At 33.8% G+C, this 27270-nt stretch overlaps 1 protein-coding gene across 11 annotated transcripts in view; it reads left to right on the top strand.

Annotated features, from left to right (window-relative positions):
- Positions 1-27270, top strand: part of PPFIA2 (PTPRF interacting protein alpha 2) — a 493640-nt gene that overhangs the window by 286126 nt on the left and 180244 nt on the right. For 9 of the 11 annotated variants that reach the window (XM_059402392.1, XM_059402391.1, XM_059402394.1 and 6 more), the window contains 3 exons: positions 2678-2779; positions 12862-13026; positions 19331-19405. In XM_059402392.1, coding sequence (XP_059258375.1) covers positions 2678-2779; positions 12862-13026; positions 19331-19405 — 342 coding nt within the window. The remainder of the gene's footprint in view (positions 1-2677; positions 2780-12861; positions 13027-19330; positions 19406-27270) is intronic. The other 2 variants (XM_059402396.1, XM_059402399.1) reach the window with 1 other exon arrangement.

Raw genomic sequence — 27270 nt, forward strand, 5'->3', positions numbered from 1 at the left:
CTAGCAGAGAACCTGGCATATTATAAGGGCTGAACCAATATGTTAATTATAATTGGTGTCATTATCATCTCATAAACGATATATAAAACTCCATTCATTTTGACAGTAGATACAGCAGAGAGAAATGTCAGAGGGAAAATGTAAAAACATTTGATGGTTAGCTCTATATGAGGCATCTGCCTCTACTGCAGTCCCGGATACACAGAATGTGCTTGTCTAATTCATGTTGCTGTGCATGGAAGGTATACTTTGCCTTGGGCCTCTTAGTTCCCCTACTTCCTTTGGACTAATTAGGAATGTTAATACGGGTAATTATAAGTAATGGTTATCTAATTCCTCAGATAAGGGTAAAAAAAAGGACTGCTAAATGCACTTCAAATCTGAATCATATAAACCTGATGAACAGCTAGGGTCACATGGAATAGAGAAAAATCACTACTAGATGAGTGGTCTGGAAAGCAATGTTCACAGTCTAACTCTGTATGGGCTGTGAACTTAATGAACTTGGGTTTGAGTCTTAATATTTCAGTTTCCTCGGCCATCAAAAGGGAATGAGACTCACCCACTGGTTATTTAGAGAGCAAGATAAGATAAGGAACTTCAAAGTAGTGCCTGAAATTTTCTAAGAAGTTAATAAATTTAAAATTAATCTTAATACATAGAGACACCAAATAGCTTGCTTAGATTCAGTTCCACGATAATAAATCCAAGGTCATCTAGCACCAGTAACATCATGACCAATTTCTATCCTCAGTTTTGAATATATGATTGCTCAGTGCACTTACAGATTTGTATTTTCTGTTTTCTAAACATAAAAAGCATATTTCTCCATTGTAGAGAGTTTTGATGATAAAAATACATAGGAGGAAGCAAAACCAAACCAAACCAAACCAAACCAAAGCTCACTTATTATTTTAGTACCTGGAAATACCGCATGTTAAAATTCAGAAATATTTCCTTCTGATATTTTATCTTTCTATAGATCAAAAGCTAAATCTCTAGAAAAATAAACCTAGATATAAGTTTCTTAAAAGTGGTCTGATGTTAAATAGAGATTTAATTTATAGTTTGTTTAATAATCTTAATAAGTATAGGATTACTTCTAAAGGCCTTTATGTTAAAGCATGTAATGTGGCATCGTCATTTTCTTTTGTCCATCAAAATTATGCTGTTTTTATAAAGTTTTGGTCTTTTTATGGAAATATTCATTGTTTTCTACTTGTTGCTTATATCCATTCTCCACTAAAATAGAAAGCCCAGAGACTATCAACAGCATTTAAGCAGGCAGCAATCAGGGGAGAAAACATTTATCTGTAATGCCAGCCTAAATGTAACAATGAACTATTTCATCTTGATTCTAAGCTCCAAGTTACTCTGAGGTCTTTGAAGTACCCACTTGGTCTAAAGCCACTCAAAGAGAAACTCAGCAAAATAAGTGGTTTGAAGCAAACAAAAATATAAACCCTAAACCTTTCCCAGCTTTGCATAATCATCATATTCATTTACTTTTGGCTGTATTTCCCTTTGTAGAGTTTAGGTTAACCATAACTGTCTCCCTGATTTTCATTTTTATTTTTCATCTTCTGACAGTGCCTTCTCAGCATGGAACTGTTTTCCCAAATATTTAAATATTTGACAAGCATCAGTTTTATTACTGAGAATCAATTTTAATGATTTAATGATTTAATGATAATCATGGGCCTATTTACTATTTTTCAAAATCATTTTAAAATAGTATTTGCTTATAAGTTAGAGTAGCCGAATAATTGAATTAAGTTTCTTGATTTTCTTTTTATGTAATCTGCACTGTGTCTAAACTCTCTGCTTCAAGGTAAAAACACGCAGATCATACAATTTCGGATCTTATTTTGGGGAGGCCATTGAAGAATCCAAATTGTCATTTGTCACGTGGAGAGAGGATTACTCCAGTACCCTCAATATTTTTTTTCTAGCAACATTTAATCCATTTTCATTTATAGAAATTGAATACTGTTGAGCAACCACTATGTTTTAGACATTGAGAGTGTGGCAATGAAGTCAGACAAAATCCCAATTCACATGGAGTTTATGTTTCAGAGAAAAGGACAGAACAAGCATAAATTAATAATTTGCTGGATGATGTTATTAACTCTTAGTTACTTATTATTTTGTAAGAGGAACATTTGCTTTATCTTGTTAACATACAAATGAACTTCTTAATCCCTGAATAGCATGTTTAGTAGCATATTTTGTGGTTGTTGTTGGTAGTGGTTTTATTTTGTTTCGTGTTTGTTTTCTGATGACTTAGTTTGAACATTGCTGTATAGAAATGAAAGTATAAGATTTTTGGAGTTGTTCACAAAATTAGCCAAAACTAAATCATTCTGTATTATTAGTGTATCACCATAGTGATGTTAATTTCAATGTGCTGTATCTGATACATTTTGAAACATAGTATATTCACTCACCAAAGCAGCATATTACAATAAAATATAAATGTTAAATATCATAGGGTAGCATTTTCTCAACATTGAAATCAAATTAATTTAACAACAGCAATATATATAGAGGCCAGTCATTGAAAATTCATTATTCCCATTTTTTACATTCAAATTATATCTTGATTTTTTTATTCCCGTTGAAAAATTTTTTTTTAAATATTGAAATATGTCTTCAAATATTTTTATTCCCTTTTCAGGAATTTGCTGCTCTGACAAAAGAATTAAATGCCTGTAGGGAGCAACTTCTAGAAAAGGAAGAAGAAATTTCTGAACTTAAAGCTGAAAGAAACAACACAAGAGTAAGTATAAAACTGCATCTGCTTGGAATCAATTTCTTATACAGTTCAGTGGCTTACTCCTCTATACTCATAAGAATATAATCATTTAAAAACTTGAGGAAGACTTTAAGCAGACACCAACTCATGGTCTGTTACTTAAAGTAACAAAGACTATTCTACAAAACTCAAAACAGGAAGGCCAGAAACCTAAATTACAGTCTCAACTTCCAAATCACTATGTTGCCTCAGAAAATGTTTTTATTCCTTCTGGCCTTTGCTTTCTTTAACTTTAAAGAGAAGGACTGGATTTTGATAGTCTTAAACTTTCAAACTGTTGTATTGGTGGAGGGGGCCAATACTCCAAGACTGGAGGTGGTCAGAGAAGGAGAGACTTGAGAGGGTATGAGTTTCCATTATGGGGTGATGCGAGGAAGTGGCTTGGCATTGGTCCTCACCTTGTTAAAATGTATAAAACCGCTGGAGCAGAACTCTCCTAATTAAAAGAGGCATAACTTTTCTATTTCGGAAGATGATTGAGGAGACTTCCAGTTCTGATGTCATGATTTTGATGGACTTGACTATTTTCTGCTCTTGGAAACCCATGTCTTCTTTCAGTCTCATGCCCTGTGACAGTGAAGTCCAGAATTTGATCAAAGATGCTATTTTTTCTTGTTCAGAAGAAAAAGTCACTAAATTTCATGAAATATGTAAATCACCAGGTTACCTATAACTGAGAACAGTTTCTCTACCAAAAGAATGTGGAGGAGAAGACACTTTTGTGTGGATATGTAGTTCAATTTCAACATGAAGTAGGTGAAAAATATTTTCATTGTTAAAACTCTGATAGATCAATGCTAAATACTGAGAAAGTGGGGTATAGTTAATCATGTATTCATTTGGTGATTGGTCTCAGAGAGTAACATAAAAATCATAGCTCCACAAAGAGTGAGCTTGTGCCTTTAATGAGGAATACCATGTATCAATAATGGTTATATGATCAAACTCACTTTATCTCCTTCATCAGGGTCTTATTTTATGGTAAAGAAAGTCCACCCAGTATACAGACAAGGAATTGGTTTTCATTGAGACTATGATAAGCCAGTCATATGGACTGCCTCAAATAGAACATGACAAGGACAGTTTATATCATCTTATCAGGTGTCAGATGATATTTTTCTATTTCTTTCTCCCTGTTGGTATTTTTTCCCCAACCTTGATTTCTTACTTAGAATTTTTTCATGCAAATATAAAGGTTACTTCTGCCATGAGATTTGTTCTTCCCTATTTCACTATTTTCCATTCTAATACTTTAGGCTACATTCCCTGATGTAGCATAGTATTGCCAAATGTAAAAGTAGGATTGGGAAGCTGAACATGGTAGGAAATGTAAACTTCTTGGTAGACTTTCAACTAATTCTCATATTTAAAATGCACCAGAAACTCTTCTTTTAGCTGTGTATTTTTCCTTTATACAACTTTTTTTCCCCCTACAGCCCTTTACTCCTTTCTGATTTCCTATGAAGGATATGTTATAATTATCCCCATTTTACAGATGAGATAACTTCTCAGAAAAAGGCAGATAACTTGCTGGAAATTAGGCAGTGAATAAACAGAAGAGAAATGAGATTTGAAAGCTAAGGCAGTCTAACTCCAAAGCCTGTGCCCTCAGCCGTGAGGCCATTAGCACAGTTATGCAAGTTCGATTCATGGAGGAGCCCCTGGATGGCTTAGTCGGTTAAGCATCTCTTGATTTTAGCTCAAGTCATGATCTCAGGGTCATGGGACAGAGCCCCCCATCGGGCTCCGCACTCAGCTGGGAGTATGCTTGAGATTCTCTCCCTCTTCCTCTGCTCCTTTCCTCAAGGCGTGTGTGCTCTCTCTCAAATAAATAAATAGATCTTTTAAAAAAAAAAAGTTAGATCCATGGAAGTACTCCAAGATTGACAACAGCTTAGAAAAGACTTTGCCCTAAGAGTAACCCATTGCAGTATGGAGTACATCATTCCTTCCTGATTATGACTAATTTCAGAGAACTAGGAGGTCTGGCGGCAGCATCCATACACTCTTCACTCTATTACACTCCATGAGGCCCAGAAGTACCTGTGACTGTTGCACCGGCAGAGGAACCTTGGGGGATAGAGGCAGTAAGGCAGGCTACAGATACCTCCTCAGGGGTCAAAGTGAGAAAAATACAGATGCTAAATTCCATTAGGGTAACAGAATTTGAAGTCATTAATAAATGCGACTTTAAACATAAATAATAGTTAGTTTGAAAACATGAATAAAACTGGAAAACAGTTTTTCCACCCTCCTTAAAGCAGTGGTGTGGAGGACTTTTGTTGTTGATTAGGGAAAATAGGGAAATAGATCTACGAAAACTTCTCTGTGTAAACTATCAATTATATAACAACTTCCTAAGTTACATAACCACCTGTCAACCTCCCCACCACACAGAAAAATATCCAGGGCTAAAAATCAGACATACATTCTCTCTTCCCCCATAGTGCCGTCTTAAATTTGCCAAATATAATACTTTTTATAGTTTTTATAATAGTTTCTCCTTCTACATGTTCTGTTTTTTGGGGTTTTTGTTTTGTTTTGTTTTGTTTGTTTCTTGCTATAAACACCTACTTATTAGTCATGGAGAAAGAGCAACAAGCTACTATTTCCTTCTCACACCTAAAGAGAATTTGATTGGTATTATACTGTAAGGAAGTTTAAAGTAGGAGTGTCTCAATTTCCAGAGTCCTGATACCTGTGACTCTTTCCATTTTGACTACTTAACATATGCTAATGAACTGACAAATAACACAAAAGAAGACAGTCCACAAGGAGAACTCCTAGAGGATAGAGTATGTGTGTTAATTTTGAATATCATCGAAAACAGTAGATGAGAAAGGGCTCTACTGTATAATATTTGAATGAATTATATCTTGTGCAAATAGAAAATAGACGTTTCAGAGGAAGTTCAATGGATAAAGTTTATCTGATGTATCAAATAATAAGAATGGTAATATTATATAGCTAACTTTAGTTACCTGTGAAATGTTTTCTTAAGTGTTTTGTAGGTTTAACCCACTTTGTTTATCCTTACAGCAATCTTATTATCCCCACTTAATTTATGGGAAAACTAGCATATAAATAATTTGCCCAGGCTGCCACATGGCTTTTAAGTGACACATATAGGGAATCAACTCCTCAGCTTAACCACTGGCTATGTATTTAAGAACACATATACCTAATGTCACTCACAAATCATACATGATACAAGAGCTCGTGTTTAGGGAAAAACAGAGTTTGTTCATTATTTTATAGTTCAGTTCTAATGTTCAGTATTTTATTTTGCATTAATTGTATGCAAAGTAATGTATGAGGTATTTATTCTGATGTCAGAGCTGAAAGTTTTGGCCATTTATCATTTTGTCGCTATAGCAACACCTGGTTCCCAGCTCAAAAAAAATGAATGAATGAAAGAAATGAAAGTAATCACTATATTCAGCTGCCTCAAGTAATTAAATTGAGGACATCCAAATAAAATCATTCTAATATTAATGTTTGTACAAAAATAGAAATTTCAAAAATTATAGAGAGTATTTACAGAACCATTCAAAAAGCTTTATTTTTGGGGCACCTGGGTGACTCAGTTTGGTTAAGTATCTGCCTTTGACTTTAGTCATGATCCCAGAGTCCCCACATTGAGCTCCCTGCTCGGTGGGGAGTCTGATTTTCCCTTTGACCCTCCCCATTTTTGTTCTCTTTCTCTCACTCAAATTAATAAATAAAATATTCTTTTAAAAAACTTTATTGTTTAATATTTTCACACTGATAAAAGTGTAGAAAAACTGATTAAATAAAATTTGTTATTTCTAAAACTTCTCTGACCATATTTAGGCAAATTATATGTATAGAAAATAACTTACTCCTGTCATTATTTCAACTTAACTCAAATTGACTACTGAACCTTACCATATTTTGGCAGAGCTAATTAATGAAAAAGTAAAAGAAAACCAGGAATAGTAAACTAGTTATTATTTCTTAATATCAAAGTGGAGAATTTATATTGTTGCTTTAGAACTGTTTTAACTGTTTTTGTGGCTGAGTATCTTAAAGAAAGTTTTTTATTATTGGCAGTGTTATAGAAAGTAGCTATTGTGAGGCTTTGAAAAAGAAGTTAGAAGGGAGCTCAGTTGGTTAAGCCTCCAACTCTTGATTCTAGCTCAAGTCTTTATCTCAGGGTCATGAGGTAGACCTCCTGTCAAGCCCCAGGATGAACCTCAGGTCAGGCTCTGCACTCAGTATGGTCTGCTTGAGATTCTCTCTCTCCCTCTCTCTCTTTGAATGAGTGAGTGAGTGAGTGAGTGAGTGAATGAATAAATAAAATCAGTTAAAAGAAAGTTAAAGCTGTTATGATTTCAAGAGCTACTCTTAATGTTAATTATAAATAATGAAGCTGTAATTTCCGATTACAGGTCATCAACTAAAAAACTTAATGACCCTTAATTTAAGTTAAAGATTTAATTTGAAGCATTCTTTACCATGCCTTTACTTTTGTTTTCAGCCACGAAATTATATAAATGAACATTTAAATACAATGAGACAACTGTTATAACTAAAGAGAAGCTTCCCATTCTTGACAAGCCTCTGTCTACACTAGTTAATAAAATCCCTCCAAACATGTTTCCTTAATGAATTGAAAGTACAGTCCAGTTGAGAAAGAAAGAGCTTCATAGCCAAGGCAGGTAAAGATACATGTGTGGATGCAGGTGTACGGATATCTGAAAGTGCTCTGCTAGGGTATGATAAACAGAAGAGGGACTGGACATACACCCTCCCAACAGCTATTGCAGTGTGGGATTCAAATGTCTACATAGAACCATAGGGAACTGTAAACAGTAGTTGAGAGTAGAGGATGTTGAGTTCACTGAGCATAAAAGCAACTAATTTACGTCTCTCATTCTCAGGTGTTAGTGTTGTGTTCTGTGGCCATATGACAGCAGCTGACATTATGCTGAATTCAAATCTAGTAAGAGGTTGTATAATTTTAGAAATTTAGTTAAGAAATTTCCAATGATGCAATATGTACATATGTACATATACTGTGATACATTTGCATATATGCAGGCTGTGGTCATTTAAAATGAATCCTAACATAGGATTAGTGGTCATTTATGCAATCCTTGTAATCCCTTAGGTAGACCAAAGAGAGTGCCTTCTGCAAAACTTATTAAATATTAGATTAAAGTGTAGCTCCTAGCAAAGGTGTACAATTAGTAGCTTGTTAGTGTTATCTTTGTGAGTTCTTCTTTATTTTTCATTTATTTTGATTTCTGAGCTTAGAAGCCATGGATATATGCTAGATTTGAACATTTTGGCCTCATTCTCCAGAATAGATAACTTACGTTTATCTTACTTCAATTCAACAAATGAATATTGAACATATATTCTATAGAATATTTTTCTAAGTATTGAGGAGTATTGAGGATGAGCTAAATTGTTAAGCCTCTAAGAAATCGGTTTTATATTAGTAACACATTTCTTGGTTTTATTATTATATGTTATAACGTTTTATATTATAACATATACATATAGATAGAAAGATAGATGTATATATATTATCCTAATTGCATAAAACAGTACAGCTTTTAACTGTTTTAATCAGGAAGACATTAAGGAGTATAAGAAATCTCCAAACCTAGAAATCTCCAAACCTAGTTTCCATGCACAATGCCTAGGGCCATATTTCTTAGCCTTGTGAGTTTTCCTTACATTCCTAGTCCTAGAAACATGTAGCCTCTGCTACTACCAACGAAATGGGCCCCCAGCCTAGCATGGTTCCTCACTGGGCTCCCTTCAGGATCTGTCCTGTGTGGGTGGCTCTGGTTGCATGACTCTTAAGTCACATGTCTGCCACCTAGTGGTTAAACATCCCAGGGAAGTGTTTTTTGTTTCCAGTATTGGGAAGATGATGTTCAGCATTCAGGAAATTATCAAAGATGGAGGGTATGTACAGAAGATTTTGGGCAACCACAAATACCAAGACTCAACTACAACCTAACTTTTATTATATCTTTTCCATGTTAAAATTCTAACAACAGCAGTACTGACATATATCTATCTACCCAACAATACAACCGTACTCCTTTTTTTTTTTCTTTTTTGAAGATTTTATTTATTTAACAGACAGAGATCACAAGTAGGCAGAACGGCAAGCAGAGAGAGGAGGAAGAAGGCTCCCCACTGAGCAGAGAGCCTGATGCGGGGCTCGATGCGGGTCTCGATGCGGGGCTCGATCCCAGGACCCTGGGATCATGACCTGAGCTGAAGGCAGAGGCTTTAATCCACCGAGCCAGCCCGGCGCCCTGCAATACAAACCGTATTTCTTAGGCAAAAACAAAATCACCTTTTCTCAAAAAAGAAGATACATGCATCCAGCTACATGACCAGGGTTCTTCCATTTGTACATTCCTGCTCTTATTAAATCTCAGTCATGTATTAATATTCTGTAGCTTATGGACTACTTTAATGTTAATCAGAATCAAATACCTAATATAAAATAGAATAAAAGGGGAGAATAACTTAATTTACATTATGTATAAGCTATAATAACAATAACAAAAAAGATCCCCTCTTCTCCAAGTGGTTAAAAAGTCCTATTGCTTATTATAAATTCCAATTCTAAGCCTTCATTCCTGGACATCTGTATATGAACCAATATATACTCATCACCAACTCTAAGTATATACTAATTTCAGGATGGTAGCTCTCCAGCCTAGCCATGTGTGATCTCCAAGAAAGAATTAATAAGATAGACTCTTCCTTGGATCATTTAACCATTTGTAGGATCACCTGCTTCTGAATGATATGATAGCACGGTGCAACCGGGCTGGGAGCATTAGTCAACTGCATTACTCCTTTCACTGCAAAATGCATGTTCTTTTTTTCTCTTTTTTTGTTCAGAGGTAATGTCATATATGATAAGACTGTAAGCAAAAATCTGATAAGATGGTATTGCGAGGAGAAGCAGAGCCATTAGAGAAGGCAAATCCATATCCAGAAAGAAAACATTTATTACATTAAGAATAGAGAGTTGCCCCCTCCTTGATGGAAGGGATTTGCTGTAATCTCCTTGCTTCAGGGTAACTAGCTGGTCTCTAGGTATACATTATGAAATAGGTTCAGAATTGATGGCTGCAGCTAATCAGTTGGCCCTTCAGCTGTGGTGATAACCCTATCAACCTTAATTGTGAGCAGCACATTTTGCCAGGTCAATGAGTAACTTCTATCCCTGAAATCATAGGCACTTTTTTATGGCCATTGAGCAAATGTGATGGCGGCCAAAGAAATAGACTGATACCCAAAAGGTGAATCATTTATGTCTTTCAGATTATCAAAAACCTCTGCAACAGAGGGTACCAAAGAATTAGTCCTTATTTAGAGCTAATATCCAAGACATTTGGTATTCTTCTTTCCTCAGAATAATGGTTATAGATACTTTTAGAGAGGATCTTCTGATTAGCTCTTGTTTCATAACAAACTACCCCAAAACTTAACATCACAAACAACATTTTACTGTACTCAAAGATTCTGAGTCAGGGATCCAGAAAGGAGAGAACATTTGCACTCCCAGCTCTGATGACTTGATGACTAGTGACACTGAATGTGCTGGTAAATGATTTTTTTTTTTCACAAGAAAAAAAAACAAAAACACATTCATCTGTATAGCGTTTGGAATTCCCATGGAGTAACTACTTCCAGTGTAGCTGATTTCCAACTACCAACGTGATGTTACTGAATGCAGAGCTGGGAAATGATGCATAATTGGAACCAGCCTGTAATATCTCTACCATTCAAATACAATAGAATTAAACAATCCAAAGAACATGAGTTTTCATTAAAAACTTGGAATTTAGTAATATAATTAGGAAGTAATACATTTTGAGTGCTTACCTTTTAAAATGTTTTTATTTAATTATAAGCTTACATAATTTAAGCTTTAACAATTATTGTGTTTTAACTACTGGCTGCCAGAAATCCTGAGAATTAGCCATCAAATTAATAATAAATAATAATAAATTTATTATTTATTATTTAAAGCCATCTAATAATAATAAATCCTGAGAATTAGCCACTCTAGCAAGCTGGTATGAGACAGCTTTAGCACACCATTGCAGGGGATAACTTGAAGATCTGGGCTTTGAAAGGTTGACTGGGGAGCCAGCTGCTTCACATAAGTTATAGGGCTTTGTTTCAACTTAACCCTGCTTATCTGATGTTGGTCTTTCTTTAACAAACTCTGCTCTAACCACACCAGCCTCCTTCCAGTTCCTCAGGAAGCCAGGCCTTAGCCTGTGTTGTACCCTTTGCCTAGAGTCCTTCATCTGGCTCCTCATTTGGCCAGCTCTTTCTCATTCTTTAAGTCTCAGTTTAAACATCACCCTCTCAATGAAACGCGCTTGCTGCCCTAGGCAAAGTAGGTCTCTCCTCTTTACAGCTCTCATAACTCTATTTCAGGGTTAAGTTCACACAAAATCCCAGAACCTGTTGGATTTAACCACTGCATACATGTATCTGTAGAATTCAAGAGAGTAGAAAACCAGGAGTATAATTAGGGATTGATCAGTAAAAGGAAAGCTCTTTGAAAATATTGTGTCATCATCATACTGAGGAACTATTGATATTATTTTGGCCCTTAAATATGATCCCTACCTACTGATCTATATACATTTAAGATCTTGGGTGTGTCTGTTCTTTTGTGCCAATGCATGGCAAAGTTTTCTGACACTTTGAACCATAATTAGTGATGGTGAATGGAGAGAAATTTATTTATTAAGGACTAAGAAAGGTGACACTAATATGTGACACAGAATCTAACAATGACATTGTGAAAAACAAAACTTTTCACTACTTTAGGAAATGTAAGCTTTAGGAAAAAGCCTGCACATTTTTTTTTCTTTCCTTCCTTCCATCCCAGGATCTTGTTTATATCTTCTTTTTCCTTTTTTGTTTGAGTGATTTCTACTTTATTTTACCTAGACACCATTTGTTAGCCTATGCTTTTCAGTATCCTTCTGAAAATCTCTCCTACAAAAACTTCCTGCTTATGTATTGTTGTTCCCTGGCAGAATCTCAATAACTGAGAAGTTAAACCAGCAGGTGGTTTGTTTTTGTTTTTTTAATGTATCTTTGTTTTTAGCAGCTGAACTCCCTTTATGAAACAAAACAAAAAGTGAGGCCCCAATTCACAAAACGTTGAAAAGTAAAATTTCTTTGGAAAATGTTAAAACAGACGACTGAAACAGTGTTCACTGGACTTTCTCCCGACTTAATCATGGCTCTAGAGGCTACTCTGGGTGAATGTAGGTTCCAGAGCAGACAGTTTAAAAAGCATGCCCTTTGACCTCCTTTTCCTGAGTGATTATTGCAAATCTTGGTTACTGTATCCCAGTTGATTGCATATATTTTTCTATTATTTCTATTTCTATAAAGAATTAATTGTGAATAAAGTCATTGGTGATTTCCCCTATAATCATTAGAGCAACATGTGATTGTAACCATCACTATAATCACTCTACAAATGTGATTATCACTAGAATCACATTCAAAGCAACATGGTGATTATATTATGCTCACTACCTTCTTTGCAAGACTTTTTCCATGACCAAATGTAAATTTAATTGGTTTTGACTTTTAATACTTTTTTCTTAACACAATCATCGTGCATTGTGCCATGTTCTTTAATAATTATTTATTTGATCACGTGTTCTATTGTGGTGTATTTCTACTGAATTAATACTGAATTAATACTTAAATTAATAAATTGTCTAAAAGAATGGATCAGACCTTACATGATATTTCTTAAATGAGTAATTTGTTATATGCTAGAAATAGGACTTAACTTTAATGTAATTAGGAACCCTGGTTCCTGGTGCATGTCTTAGACTCAGGTTTTTGCTTCTTTGCTGCTACCTGTGATAAAATCGGAGACTGTCATTAGATACTATGCAAACCTGCAATCATTTACAGTAGCAGTTATGAACATTAGTGACTCATGCTCTTAAGATAATTATGTTTAGGATAATTGCATTTTCTGTTAAACCCAATAGCTGTTACTGGAGCACTTGGAATGCCTCGTGTCCCGACATGAAAGGTCACTCAGAATGACAGTGGTGAAACGGCAAGCCCAGTCCCCCTCAGGAGTCTCCAGTGAGGTCGAGGTCCTCAAGGCACTGAAATCTTTGTTTGAGCACCACAAGGCCTTGGATGAAAAGGTATAGTATTGATAAAGGATTCTTGCAATTGTATGTGTCAGTTATACCTCAATCAAGCTGAAATGTAAATAATAATAATAATAATAATAATAATAAACTCTATCTACTAATTCTAAAAGTTCTAGTACTGACAAAAGACTTCAAGCTTAACAGTGCTTTTGTCATCAGTATCTAGCTCCTTTTCTTCATCCCGTGACTCAACTGACTCCTGATGTAAATCAGTACAGAGAAACCCATTTGAATTATAGGAATATCATTTTGTTAAGTGCAGCTGGATTATTGTGTGTGTGTGGGTCATACGCATAACCATGTTGTTTTTATTGGTGCTGAATCTATGACTTATCAAGTTATACTTGCATTATGGTACATTACAGGCCTAGTCCAAATGGCCATTTGAAATTTAATATGGTCGTTCAGTCTCCCTCTCTCTTCCTCTCTCTTTCTCTGCTTCTAGTGGCTCTCTGAAGTGCATGTCTATAGATGCCAACACAGGGCACTGCTAACTGACAGTTTAACATACATTGAGGGGCAAATTGGATATACTCCAACCTTTGGAGATTAATATTGGAAGCAAACTTTTTTTTTTAGATCTCTGATATCTTACTTCTGAATATACATTTTGAAGAGTCTCTGCATATCATAGCATAAGATATTAGTGGAAAAGCCTGCCTTAGGTCTTTTTAAAAGTAGCAATAAGCTTTTCTTAGCTGTTACTCATATAACTTCTGCTGACATAAATAAGCCAATATGATGATAATATCCTTTGGAGATTAGTAAGGCTTATGACATGATTTTAATTTAGTCAAATGTTAAAGAATTAACTTTTTAAAATTAATAAAGCTTTGGGATTCTGTAGAGTGGGAATTGGGGCACTTCATTAGAAAGTACCTGACAAGTTCTGAGTATTAAAATCCAAATAAGGGATTATTATCCAGTTATATCTAGGTTTCGAGCGTGCAGACACTTGTGCTGTAGTTAATATTTATGTACATAGATACTTTTATCATTGGTCTTTCAGATGTTCTTACAGTGGGGATTATGTGAAGTATGTGCAAAAGGATAACTATAATTCTATCTTCTGATTATTAAGAAATTATAGCTTATTTTCATTGTAGCTGTGAAAGATAAGTAGTTTATGAATAATTTTGAATAGAACAAAAATTGATATTATATAGGGATCCTTGATAAATATATCAAATATCAGATGATCAATTTATTTAATGTTTAGTTTTACATTTCCTTTCTTATTACAAAAGTACATTGTTAAAAATTTGGAAGACTATATTTATGGAATATCTATTATATGTAGGACAGATATTTGGCCACACAAAAATAGATCAGACATCCTTCTTGCAATTGAAGAGTTCATAGCACTAGAGATTCATGTTCGTAATAGGTCATGTTAAGAAAAAATATGTACAATGCAGTATGGAGCAACAGAAAAGTTATGACTAATTCTACTTGAGAAAATGATGAAAAATTCAAGAATGCACAGAGGGGAAGACATTTGGTCTGAATATTAAAGAATGTGTAGGAATTTTTGAAGCAGAATCATAAAGATGCTCTACACACTAGGATCAATATGTAAGACAACCCAGAGATGTAAGAAGAGCATGGCCTCTCCAGAGAAAGTGTAATAGTTTTGAATGGCTTTAATGAAAGTGCTTGAGAATGTGTGATTTTACATGTTCTCTGTAAGCATTTCCACAACACCTGAGGGATGCTTTTATGAAAGAATGTATGTAAGGCTATAAAGAATATTGAGGACAACCTGATGGGTATGAGTACATTTAAGGAAGAAATAATTGTACAACTTAAAATTTAGAAATAATTTACTATGTAGACGTTCAGTGAGCTTAGTATAACTAAATGAAGCATTTATAATGGCCCCAGGAGCTATAATAGCATTTACTAACTCACTGGGAGTGCCATGGACATTGATGAATCCAAGGGGCAACTGAACTGATTATCAGTTCAGTATTGCTGACAGTCTGAAGGAAAGTGTTATGAGCTTGGATTCTGGAGTTGGACAGATATGGACAAGTGACTTAACTTCTCTATACATCTGTTTCCTCTTCTTCTGAATGAAGATAGTCATAGTATGTACCTCTTAGAATTGTCATGAGGATTAATTAGGATCTGACATGCAAAACTCTTAGCCAGTACTTAGCATACCGCAAGTGCTCATTAAATGTTAATGAGTATTACTATTGATGTGAGTAAATTTCAATATTTGTTAAAACTTTCAAGCTAAGTAAGGATATTGGTGTCACTGTTGATCCACATGCTTGTTTTAAATAGCATTCTATTTAGTTATTGAGGGATTAATCTCTGCCTTCATAGAAAATTTCCATAAGAATAGCTCACAGCTACTCAAGAGGATAGGGAGGGTGGGGACACAGATTACAATATCCTAATTTAAGTAGTATGGCTATTATAGAGATGATCAGAAGAAGGTGCAATTAACCTTGTCTTCAGGACAAGACACTACCAACTTTACCACAGAGGATAAAGTTACACATGAAGAACTAAATAAAGTCTAAAAAATTGAACATAGCTGTAAACAATTACAGTGACTGGCAATCTTCATTATAAATGTCTTTATTTATATGTCCATTGAGTTGTAGGATAAATTTTCACAATTAGCTAAGACCAACAATAATTTTGACATCACTCTCCACTATGTTTACCAATTTTGTGGGCTGGAGGAAAGCGATATCCATGTGTTTTGCAATCATTCAGACATCATTGACTATTTTTGTTTTTTTGTTTTTTGTTTTTAAAACATATTGGCTATGCCTGGAGAATATAAGCAAAATTAAAGATACTCTGCTTATCTTAAAGATAAGAAAAAAACAGTAAATATATATGCACTCTACATATATTTCTATGGTCTGCTATCACAGTACCAAAACTGGATTTGAACTTCTGGTCGAAGGAGATTTTTTTAATAATGTTTTCTGTTATAAGAATGGTAATTCCAAAATGAAACCCTGCCATGCCTTACTTTTAATTTGGAATGTATGCTTCTTCCACCAGAGTTCCTCTTTATTCTGAGACATATTTGTTATTTTTAGGGACTTATTTTATTTTAAATCCTGAGCGATTTAAAAATGTAAGTAGCCTTGAAACATCTTTTGGGAAAAAAAATTCTTGAGTTATTTTGAAGAAATATGCCCTTATGAAGAAAACTGATATAACAGATGAAATTAAAAATAAAAAATTCTACATGTACAGAAATATCTTGTAGTTTATACTATAGCTCTAGCTCTATAAATAACCGAAATACATGAACTTAAAGACTACACAGACCATGGATTAATTGAATGTGGTTAAATAGTAAAAAAATCAGAAACAGTTACATAGAGAGCTAAGGCTATCAGCTGTGCACTTACATTTAGGAAAAAAATTAAAATTATAATTTGTCATCACATGTCAATCATTTCTAGATAGCTCCACAAGAACACCAAATCTAACAAGGAAAATATAGGTAACTATGGCATTCTGCTGGTGCTATGCTTAGCATAGCAAAGCAAAAAACTAAAATGGTTGTCAGAGATAATAATCTTTTTTTTTCCTATAAATGCAGTTTTTGCTATGTAGACAAGGTAAGATATCAAGATTCTTTATACCCTGAAAAAGTTTTCTCCTTTGGTTCTTACTTTTTTTTTTTTTTTTCCCTTATCAGTTTACCAGAGATTAGTGCAAAATGAATTAAATTCAGAGAATAATTTATTCTCATATAAATGTGACTAAAGCACTGATAATTACAACACCAATTCTTACATTTACAGCTAATTCAGAATATATTCAGTTGTTTTTATTTTCTCATAAAGAGAGCTTTAGATTCATTACTTTGTGGGTGATAAGATCTCAAGCTATAGATACCATTCTAAATTTATTGAGGGTTGATTCTGTTTTCAAATTGTTTTATCAGCTTAATGATTTTTACTTCATGGAGGCTCAATATGAGAATAAAAATGCTTAACTTGTAAATAGGAGCCAGTTTAGAATATTTTCTGTGATTATTAGTTTAACAAAGAAAGTCAGAAAGATGCTTTAACCTAAAAGATCATCTGGTTTCAGCCATTCTTTATATGACTTGAAGGACTCTTTTAGACACATTCCGGTGTATCAGTGTATCTTAAAATAGACACCTTCACCTCTTCACAGCCATCTAAATGTGATCTGATCAATGTTGCATATAGTGAGATCGTTAAGTTACATTTAGACTGTTCCATAGGATGTTCTCATCCACTAGGATTCTTAGACATTTCTCACTCAGAACACCCGTATTTTATAGTTGGTACTTTAGGAAGTGGGCATAAAACTTTATAGTCATCCCTTTAAATAGCAACTACATCTATTAAAGTCTTTGCTGATTTCTGCTTTCCACATAACAGCAATCTACCTTATTTTCAACCTTCAGGATATTTGCTTCTTTTGCATGTATCCAAGCTACTCATAAGAAAAGTATTCCCCAGGTCAAATCATCAAAGATTTCCTTTGAAGTAGTTCTTGTTCAGTTATTAATCAGCGTTAGTTTTATCCATTTTAATGAACAATTATTTGTTTAACGGAACTGGTACCTAGCAGTTCATCTCGCATATCTAAGTATCAGGAAAGATCCTGTATAATTATCTTTGATATCAAATATCAATTTATGTAATATTAATAATTTTCAGAGAATTTCAGCATAACTAAATAAAATTAATATTAAACTCCTCTCAGATTATTATGCTTTCTTATTCAAGATGTATTACAGGAGTTAAGTGCACCCAGCCCCCTGAATATGTATCAGTTATCATTATATAGCACAAAAATATGATTGAGATTTTTTTTAAAAATTTCTAATTAGATTCTAGATTAAGAGGATATTAGTTTTTTTGTCTGTTTACTAATTGGAAAATAATTTTATAATGCAACATTAAAATTGTTAGGTAAGTTTTTAAAATATAGTTTTTTATTTAACCTATGTCATGTATTAATAATTTATTAAACTATATTACTTAAGCTATATATTATGTTCTCAATTAAATCTTATTTTTTTAAAAAATGTTATTCATTAAACTATACTATCATTGAATTAATAAAATTAGTTTATAAAAATATAACAGTATATTAAAATACATGCTAACTTCACAAATACTATAACATTCCCATGTGAAAAAAAAAAAAAACTATGTTAACTCATAATAAAAAATTCACCATGGGGGTGCCTGGGTGGCTCAGTGGGTTAAAGCCTCTGCCTTCGGCTCAGGTCACGATCCCAGGGTCCTGGGATCAAGCCCCACATCGGGCTCTCTGCTCAGCAGGGAGCCTGCTTCCTCCTCTCTCTCTGCCTGCCTCTCTGTCTACTTGTGATCTCTGTCTGTCAAATAAATAAATAAAATCTTTAAAAAAAAAAATTCACCGTGAATTGCATCTCAAGTTAAAGCTATAAATTTTGTTGGTTCTTTTCTAAGAATTAAGCCACTAGAGACATTCATTTTAATTCAAATTTCTTTCTCTGAATTTCTTAAATTTTTTACATGATCAAAAATATCTCATTTTCAATATATGTAATAAAGAGCATATCTGAAGATCTGAACATAAATCAGATCTAAATCAGTTTTAGAAGTTCTAAGAAAGCAAGAATTGAGAAACTGCTTTGTGTTTCATTTATGTATGAAACATTTGCAAATTGTAATTATCTTCAAATCATAATTATCTTCAAACGAAATGTGCAGAGTCTTTGGTTCTACAGAATATATTGCCTTAACCTTTGATATCTGGAAGCTGGTTAGGAATTCCAGAGGAAGCAAGTGCTTGCCAATCCCTAAGTAACAATATAGACCTCTAATTAACAAAATGTATGTGTAATGGACATTTTTCAGGTTCTAAGAACCCTTTATGAAGTTATTTATACCAAATGAAGCTCATGTATTATTTTTTAAAAAGTAGAAATTTTTTTTACCTATGTCCTACTTAATCAGTGACTCTATTTTTTAGATGAATTCATAACGTACTCTTGAACTTTGCCTCCACTTACTATGAGTCAGGATTAAGAACAAGCAGGTCTATCTCCAACCCCATTGAAAATTCTGTCTTTGGAGCACTAAAATGACTTGCTTATAAGGAAATCCCTTGATATAGTGATGCTATAAGGTGACAATGTATTCATAGTGTTTATGAGCACTAAAGGCTATAAAGACTTTAGTAATTTGCCAAATGTGACTGTCTCTGATAATGGTATTGATGGATTCAGCACAGTTTAACATGTATGGGATGTACATTACTGCACATATTTTGGTTTTTCTTCTAGGTAAGGGAGCGACTGAGGGTTTCTTTAGAAAGAGTCTCTGCACTGGAAGAAGAACTAGCTGCTGCTAATCAGGAGGTAACATACCAAACTTTCTCCTCTTTTGAGGTGCAATATCACTAACATTATAGCCCTTGTGTTTCACGTCACTTTTATTAAAACTGTCACAAAAAATAAATGACATTCTGTATATGCCACTGAACAAGGTCTGTTGAAACTAGTTGCCAGGGTCATGTTTTCTGATTTCTGGTGAGTCGGATCTGTCACTAAGAGATGAAAAGATAATTACCAAAAACTAGTGACAAAGGGGCTTAGAAAAACTGCAGTCAGAATAGCAGTCGTTTCAAAAATTAAAACACAGCTCCGAAGTTGGAAAACATGTCAAATATCTGTGAAACTTAGAAAATGTCACAAAGGAAGTTGACTCCTTGGAGATATAAATATACTTCCCTTAAGGTTCTTATTCTTATCTTCTCAGAGCTTCTGCCCATGTTTAGTGGCATCACTGAATCCACTCCTCTTGCTCTCATTCATGACTAAAGTACTCTAACCATCTCTGACATTTAAAGAGTTGTTTTTTTCTTTAGAAAAATTTGCTAACTTTGGTTTTTAGGACACAAATGAAGTTGGGTCATTAGACCAGACATAGATATATAGATAAAAATACATTTAAATATATAAAATGTATGAAAAATAACCTGTGTAGGTCACCAAAATAGCCCCATCTCTTTTTCTCTCTCTAACATTTACTTATAAGGCTACTTTTCTCTCCAGAAATTTATTCCAGTGATGTAAATATTGGTATTGCTAGTAGTAGACCTATTAAAATAATCCTATAAAATCTTTTTAGTTTTGAATTATTAAAGATATGGGAGGCTAATGTCATTAATTATAAATATTATCAAGGCATTCTTATTAAAATAATATTTGCATTTGCTTTGTATGTACAAATACACATTTTTAAACCATGATAAAAATCTCAAGTATAAATTACCTTGTTCTTTAAAATAATCTAGCTCAATTAAACAAGTTTAAAGTTAACCTTTGTTTGTTCTAGGTTAGCAATTTAAACATTAGAAAAAATGGACTTTTGAATGCAGGAATAATGAGTTCCATGTGAACTAAATTTTAGCGGCGTCAAAAACAAATGGCAGCACAACAGTTTAAAAAAGAAAATACACACACACACACACACACACACACACACACACACACACACAAATTTTGGTGACCAGATCAGCTTAGCAAACTGGATGGCTTTAGATAAATAAGTAAAATAAAGGGAACAAAGGGAAATAAAAGATTGGTACCTCTTAGTCATCATAGAAGAAAAGAACCTCTGAAGTAATAGATAATGACAAGAAGATCTCTGTCTTTTTAGGAGAAAGAATAGGTTTTACCAATAAAGTAAGTATATGCTTTCCTAGAATATCCTGAAAAAATATTAAATGTTCATTTATTTTGTGTCTTATCATTGTTAATTTTGATTTTCATGTATGTTTAAAAGTATATTTATTTTGGGTACATCCCTCAAAATATTTTATTGGTAAGACTAAAACAACAAAAGCTTTGACAACTACTCCAGTGATAGCCTTGCTTACCATGCGGTGATAAACCTGTTTGTAACAAAGGGATAGTGAAACCTCTTGGCAAAGTTATGTGCCCCAAAGTAAAAATATTCCTCAAGTTCAAGTAAGGCTCTGAAAAATTTGCTCTAGACGTGACAACAGCATAGTTCAAGCAGATATAAAATGGAAGAACAATGCTTGAGAGAACCAAAGTGGAAGAAAGATTTTTGACGGTTATCTTCAATAATTTAGCCTCCAATTTTATTGTAGTCTGTTGTAGGCAGCATGGTCCATTTGATTGCTTTGTATATTTTAAATCATTAACATGATTCTACAATTACTACAGCCCTTCTAAATGATTTTTGTTTTGTTTTACATCATTTACAGAAGAGGAAAGTAATTGTGTGCTCATTATTAACTCCAATAATTTTTTTTCCCCTTGATTTTTTTATTAACTTCCAGGTGGCTTTACCAGAATCCGTGCTTAGGAAGTCACATATCTAAGGATGGGGAAGGGATTAGAAAAGTCCCCTTAGTTTTCTAACAATAAATTTTTTTTATAAATAATTAATGATTTTAAGAGAGAGTGCATGGGGAAAAGCCAGCTTTTCCTTCAAGCTGAAACTTGGATTTCATTATGAAAATTAAAAAGAGAGAGAGAGAGAAATCAGAAGACACCTACAGTTTGAGTTCTCAGAATAACAGTTGGTACAAGAAATCCCTATAAGCCAGGTATCATGTATTGATGATAAGGTAACATTTAGAAATCTGACCCAAAAAGTTTAGAAAAATTTACACTATTGTCAGCTTTAGAAAGGGGAACTAAATAACATTTGAATGTTAGAGGAAGTAATTGAAGAAAGTATTTTAGAAAATAAAGGGCAATTTTTTAAAGAAGAAAAAAAATTTAAGAACACAGTCTTAAGGACCAAACAAAAATACATAGCATAGACAAAAACAATCAGGGACTCAAACAAAATTCTGCACATGGCTAAATGAGCAAGGGTTTGGGGAAAATTTCATTTGATGCTTTAGATTTTAAATTAAAATTAAAATTACTTACAAGTGTTCCTTAATGGTTCAAATCTGCACCTTTCCTGAGTTTATATAGGAAGCTTGACAAGTAAGGATACCATAGTGTTCAAATCTCTTTGATTCCCAAGTTTCTGGTAGGGGTAGTAACTGTCCAGATATTTATCCAAACATATTCCTGAATTATTTCAGTTCCAAAATTTAGAAAAGAGAAATCAGAGAGCAGGGGTTTAGACTGCAAGTGATATAGTCATATACCTTGTTATATTCATACACATATATGCATATGTAGAGTTTGAGAAGATGACAGAATAGAGTTTATTCTATCATCATTATTTTAATAGAGTTGATTCTGTCATCTATATATCATTATTCTCTTTCTGTGCCTGTCGGTGTATCTGTCCCTATCTCTGTCTCTCTCATCTTGTCCCCTTCTCCTACATGTTTTGGAGTTAATGTTTAATACATTTCCTTTTTATACACTCTCCCATGGAGCCCTCATCTTGTTCTCATACACCCCAGGCTACAACCATGACTTCGGTGGCTAAAAAAAAGAGAAAGGACAAAATCTGTAGCTCAAAATTCCTGCTTTTTTCTGAGCCTCACGGCATTTCCACACAGCTGTGCTAATGGTTGAGGAGACTGTTTTCTGCCACAGGAATCCAGCAGGGGGCAAGGCGGAGAGGTTGAAATCTTGCTCAGGGTTTGCAAATCAAGATATGCACCTGGATATCTGTCATCACATACAGGGAATGAGTTTTCTAATTTACACAAAGGCGCCATATGTACTGGTGGGCCTGGAACTCCACCTAGTTTTTACAAGTGTCCCCTTAGGTTCCCTATGGCCCATTAACTAATGAAATAAATAGCCTTATTCAAAAGAATATGAGGCAACTGTATGTTCTAATTTGGAAAGAGCTCCAAAACTTTTTCTTTTACAAAAAGAAAAAGTTACATAGAATGATCCCATTGTTGTACAAATATAATTAATAATAATACATTATTGTAGGACTAGAAAAAATTTGAGTATATAAATACCAAACTCTCATTTATTAGTTGTCTCTGCCTCTTGTAGGCCTATGTACTCTGCATTACTTTCAAATTTGAGTTTTTAATAACTTCATTATAACATAAACAAAATGATAAAGATATTTTAGTTAGATGACATTTTCCATAACTAGATAGTTCTCTTGATCACTTAGCAATAGCCATAGGTAATATTTACTGAGAGCTTTAAATTCCTAAGCACTGTGCTAAATACATTTGTATCAGCAGAATAATCCTGGAGTTTTGGTACTACTGTTATTTTATAGATGAGCCCAGAGAGGTCGTTTCTCTTAAGGTGCCCTTCTCTTCTGCTACAAAATGTTATCTCTGAAATTGTCTTAACTCTCTGTACTCAGGCAGTTCCAATCTCTACCTTTAACTCTGTCTGTAATCAAACCCCATCCAATACTCTCTTCTTTGTGCATATACGTTAAAACCACTATAGTTCACGTGTCATTAATTTTCACTTGGAATATTGTGATAGGTTTTCATTTATTCTTGTTTCCTATCCCTTTCTGTTGTGTCATTCTCCAGGGTTATAACCCTGCTAAGCAAAGCTCTAATCATAGTGATTATTTCTTACAAAATATTCTAAGATGTAATACATACTTATATGTAATAAATACCATATTAGTACATTAACAACATAATGCTACAATATACTGTATGAACACATGTGTTAATAATGTAATCATATATCAAGAACCTCTTCAATGGTCCTAATCTACAAATCTAGCTCTAACTCCTACTACCCCTACTGCCATGACTGAGTCATTCTAAGGTCTTGTTAACATAATTATATTCATTGTTTTTGAAATCAACCAACATGTTTCCTGTATCTTACTTATGCTAATGTCTCTCCTGGAATGCTTCCACAACTCTCATTCATTCACTGAAATCATATTTCCCCATTTAAACTCAAGTTCAGACATTACCTTTTTTAATGAAATATTTTATGAGTTCTTGCCACAGTCATCATTCCTTAGTTTAAATTGCTAAAACTCATTGCTTCAGCATCTATTTTGACTGTTCAACAGCTATTGGAGTTAATTATATATCCGTCTAAGCCTAGGCTGTTAGTTCCCTGAGAAAAATGGACTGCATCTTGTTCATTTGTGTTTATTGTATTCACTACAGTGATGCGAACCTCATGATTAACATGTATTTGTCAAATTTCATTGTATAGCATTTGTTCTAGGCAGTGTTTTCACATCGTTCCTTTGCTATTTCCTTAGTATTAAAGTTTGAATTACCTTAGGCATGCTCAATTAACAACACTACATTGATTATATGGATTAAATGAATAAGATGTTTGTTCTTTCCAAATATAATTATTGAGTATCCACCAAGTGCAGAAAATTCTGAGTCTCTGACAGGAGGAATAGGAAAAAACACAATGATAAATGAAACATTATGCAAGATTTCATGTAATTTGCCCTCAAGAGATGAAAATGAATATATAAATGTAAGTAAGGTATAACAATGCAAAACTCAATAAATGAAAAACACAGGCCCCAAATGCAGAGAGGATAAAGATATTTATTCTCAACTGAAGGATCAGAGAAGGATCACCCTTGAAAGAAATCTATGATTTGTCTTTAAAACTAGGGGGAAACATTTCAGGCTGAGTAGACAGTATGGTGGAAAACAGAAACAAAACCCTGAAATTGGCTGTTTCTAGAGTAGAGAGGATGGTGCTGTGTCAGTAAGGATTTGGGTATGAAAAGATGTGAAAGTGGAAGATGGGTAGGTGGGGAGGACTAAGATTTCAGAGGGCCCTAAATACCATGATCAAAGAGTAGAATTCATACTTTAAATGCATACTTAATGAAGTGAGGAAGCGGTGAAGGTTTTGTTGTTTTGTTTTGGTAAAGTAAAAACTATGATGGTATGTTCTTTATTTCCTTTCTTTTGTAAAGTGTTAGGGTGGAGTAGAGCTGGAAAGTTGACATAATTGACATGGCTGGCTGACATAATTAGCTGATGTGTGATTTTGATTATGACACCTCAGTTCAACAAGTATTTATTGGGCATCTTCTGTTTGCCAGGCATTGACTTAAGTACTAGGTATATGTATATTAATAAAACTCAGATATTTAATGAATCAAAATTCTCTCAAATATAAGAAATAGAGATGCTGAAAATCTTTATAGTGGGAAGGTGTTATTTCATGGGTATGGAGTTTCAGTTTGGGACTATGAAAAAGGTTCTTAAGATGGATAGTGGTGATGGTTGCAGAGCAATGTAAACATACTACACCCTACACTTAAAATTGGTTAAAATGGTTAATTTTACATTACGTACAGTTTGCCACAATAAGAAATTAATTATACTACAATATGACTAATGTGAAAATAAAAGTAACTACAAGGTTTTTTAATATTACAAAAGAGAGTAATTAATTGTATGGGCATAAAGAAGGAAAAGCAGATAGTATTATAAACATATTCCTAGAGAAATTTCGTCATTTATAGCAGCATGGATGAATTTTGAAACATTACACTAAGTGAAGTAAACCAGACAAAGAAATACTGTATGACTTTATTTATATATAGAATCTAAAAGGGTTGGAGTCCTAGAAATAGAGTAGATTGGTGGTTGCCCAGGCTAGCGATAGGAGGGAAAAAGGAAAGGCTTATCAAAGGATGGAAACCTTCAGTTATAAAGAAAAAGATTAGGGGATCTGATGTACTGCATGGTAATGATAGTTAATGATACTGTATTGTATATTTAAAATTTGTTAAGACAGTAGGTATTAAATGTTTTCACTACCAACAACTAAAAAATGGTAATTCTGTGGGGTGATGGGTGTATTAACTAACCTTACTGGGGTAAGCATTCAAAAATAGGTACATAAATCAGTGCATTGGGGATAAACTTACACAATATTATTTGTCAGTTGTATCTCAATAAAGTCCAAAATCTTTCTAGAGAAAAAAATCACCTAGAGTTTGAAGAGTGACTTTAAAGAGCTTACCAGATGGACTTGTGGGAAAAGAAGGGAAGTAGACAGGAAGAGGGATGAGGACTAGACTGCAGAGTTAGGCAGAGCAGAGTTGGGGAAGCATGGGCTTCCTCCTACGGGCAACAGTGAGTCAAGAAAGAGTTTTTAAGGAGAGAAAAATGTGATCACATTTTTAATTTTGCAGACCAGTGATACTTTCAAAAGTTAAGGATATTAAAATGTATATAATAACCAAAGTCCTATGTTTATGGTTCAGATTTTTAAAATCACTATGATTTTTTAAAAGAAACAAGGGACTGATGTCAGAAAATACTGAATTATGTAAAACAGAAGTATTACCATGTCTGGCATTTCTTCTGTTCTTTTAGTAATGGGAAATAATATAAGTGAAAGAATCAAAACAGTATTACAAATATATATATAAATTTGCTGGCATTTTATGCCTCTTTGAATAGCCCCACAGAGGTAGCTTGTACTGTTAATGTTGAGTACATTTTCCAGGCCATTGTCCTAAAAAAGTGAGTCCAGTTTATTTAGGCACAGAAAATACAATAATGTCTTTATTTCTTGCAGAGTATTTTTGTTACTGCTTAAAATTGGAAAACCACACACACACAAATGTACAATAAAGGGAAATGCAAGGAAGAATAAATGGATTACTTCCTAACAATGTGTTCTCCTTTAGCAGAGTCTCATATCCTTTTAAAATTATTTTAATTAAATGAGACAAAATGGATTATTTTGAAGTTACATTAAAAATCAATTGACAGACTAATTTTCACTGAATATACAGGTGCACTTATTTTAAAAGCTTTTCTACATGATTGCATTATACATAAAAAGAACTGTTACATTGAATTGTAGTCTGATCTATATATATTTTTTTATATTGCTTTCATTCTATGTTTGTTTATTCCAAGCAATGAACTTACCAACTTTCAATTGGAATTTTCTTAAGGAAATTAGCATTTCATTCTACTTCATCTGTAACCAGCCTTATCCTTGAGGTCTTATTTCCTAAGGGAAAATGAAAGAACTTGTATGGGCAAATCTAATATCATTCTCATTTAGAAGAATATTGCATCAGAATGGTGAGAGAAGCTAGAGGTAGCAAGCTCGTGTTTGTGGGACTTATAAGACTGTGGACTTTGGCCATTCCATTAAATACATTACACCATTAGGGACACCTGGCTGGCTCAATTGGTTAAGCGGCTGCCTTCGGCTCAGGTCATGATCCCACCGTGCTGGAATCGAGTCCCACATGGGGCTCCTTGCTTGGCAGGGAGCCTGCTTCTCCCTCTGCATCTGCCTGCCACTCTGTCTGCCTGTGC

This window comes from Mustela nigripes, chromosome 6 (assembly GCF_022355385.1).
Source record: "Mustela nigripes isolate SB6536 chromosome 6, MUSNIG.SB6536, whole genome shotgun sequence".
Lineage (NCBI taxonomy): Eukaryota > Metazoa > Chordata > Mammalia > Carnivora > Mustelidae > Mustela > Mustela nigripes.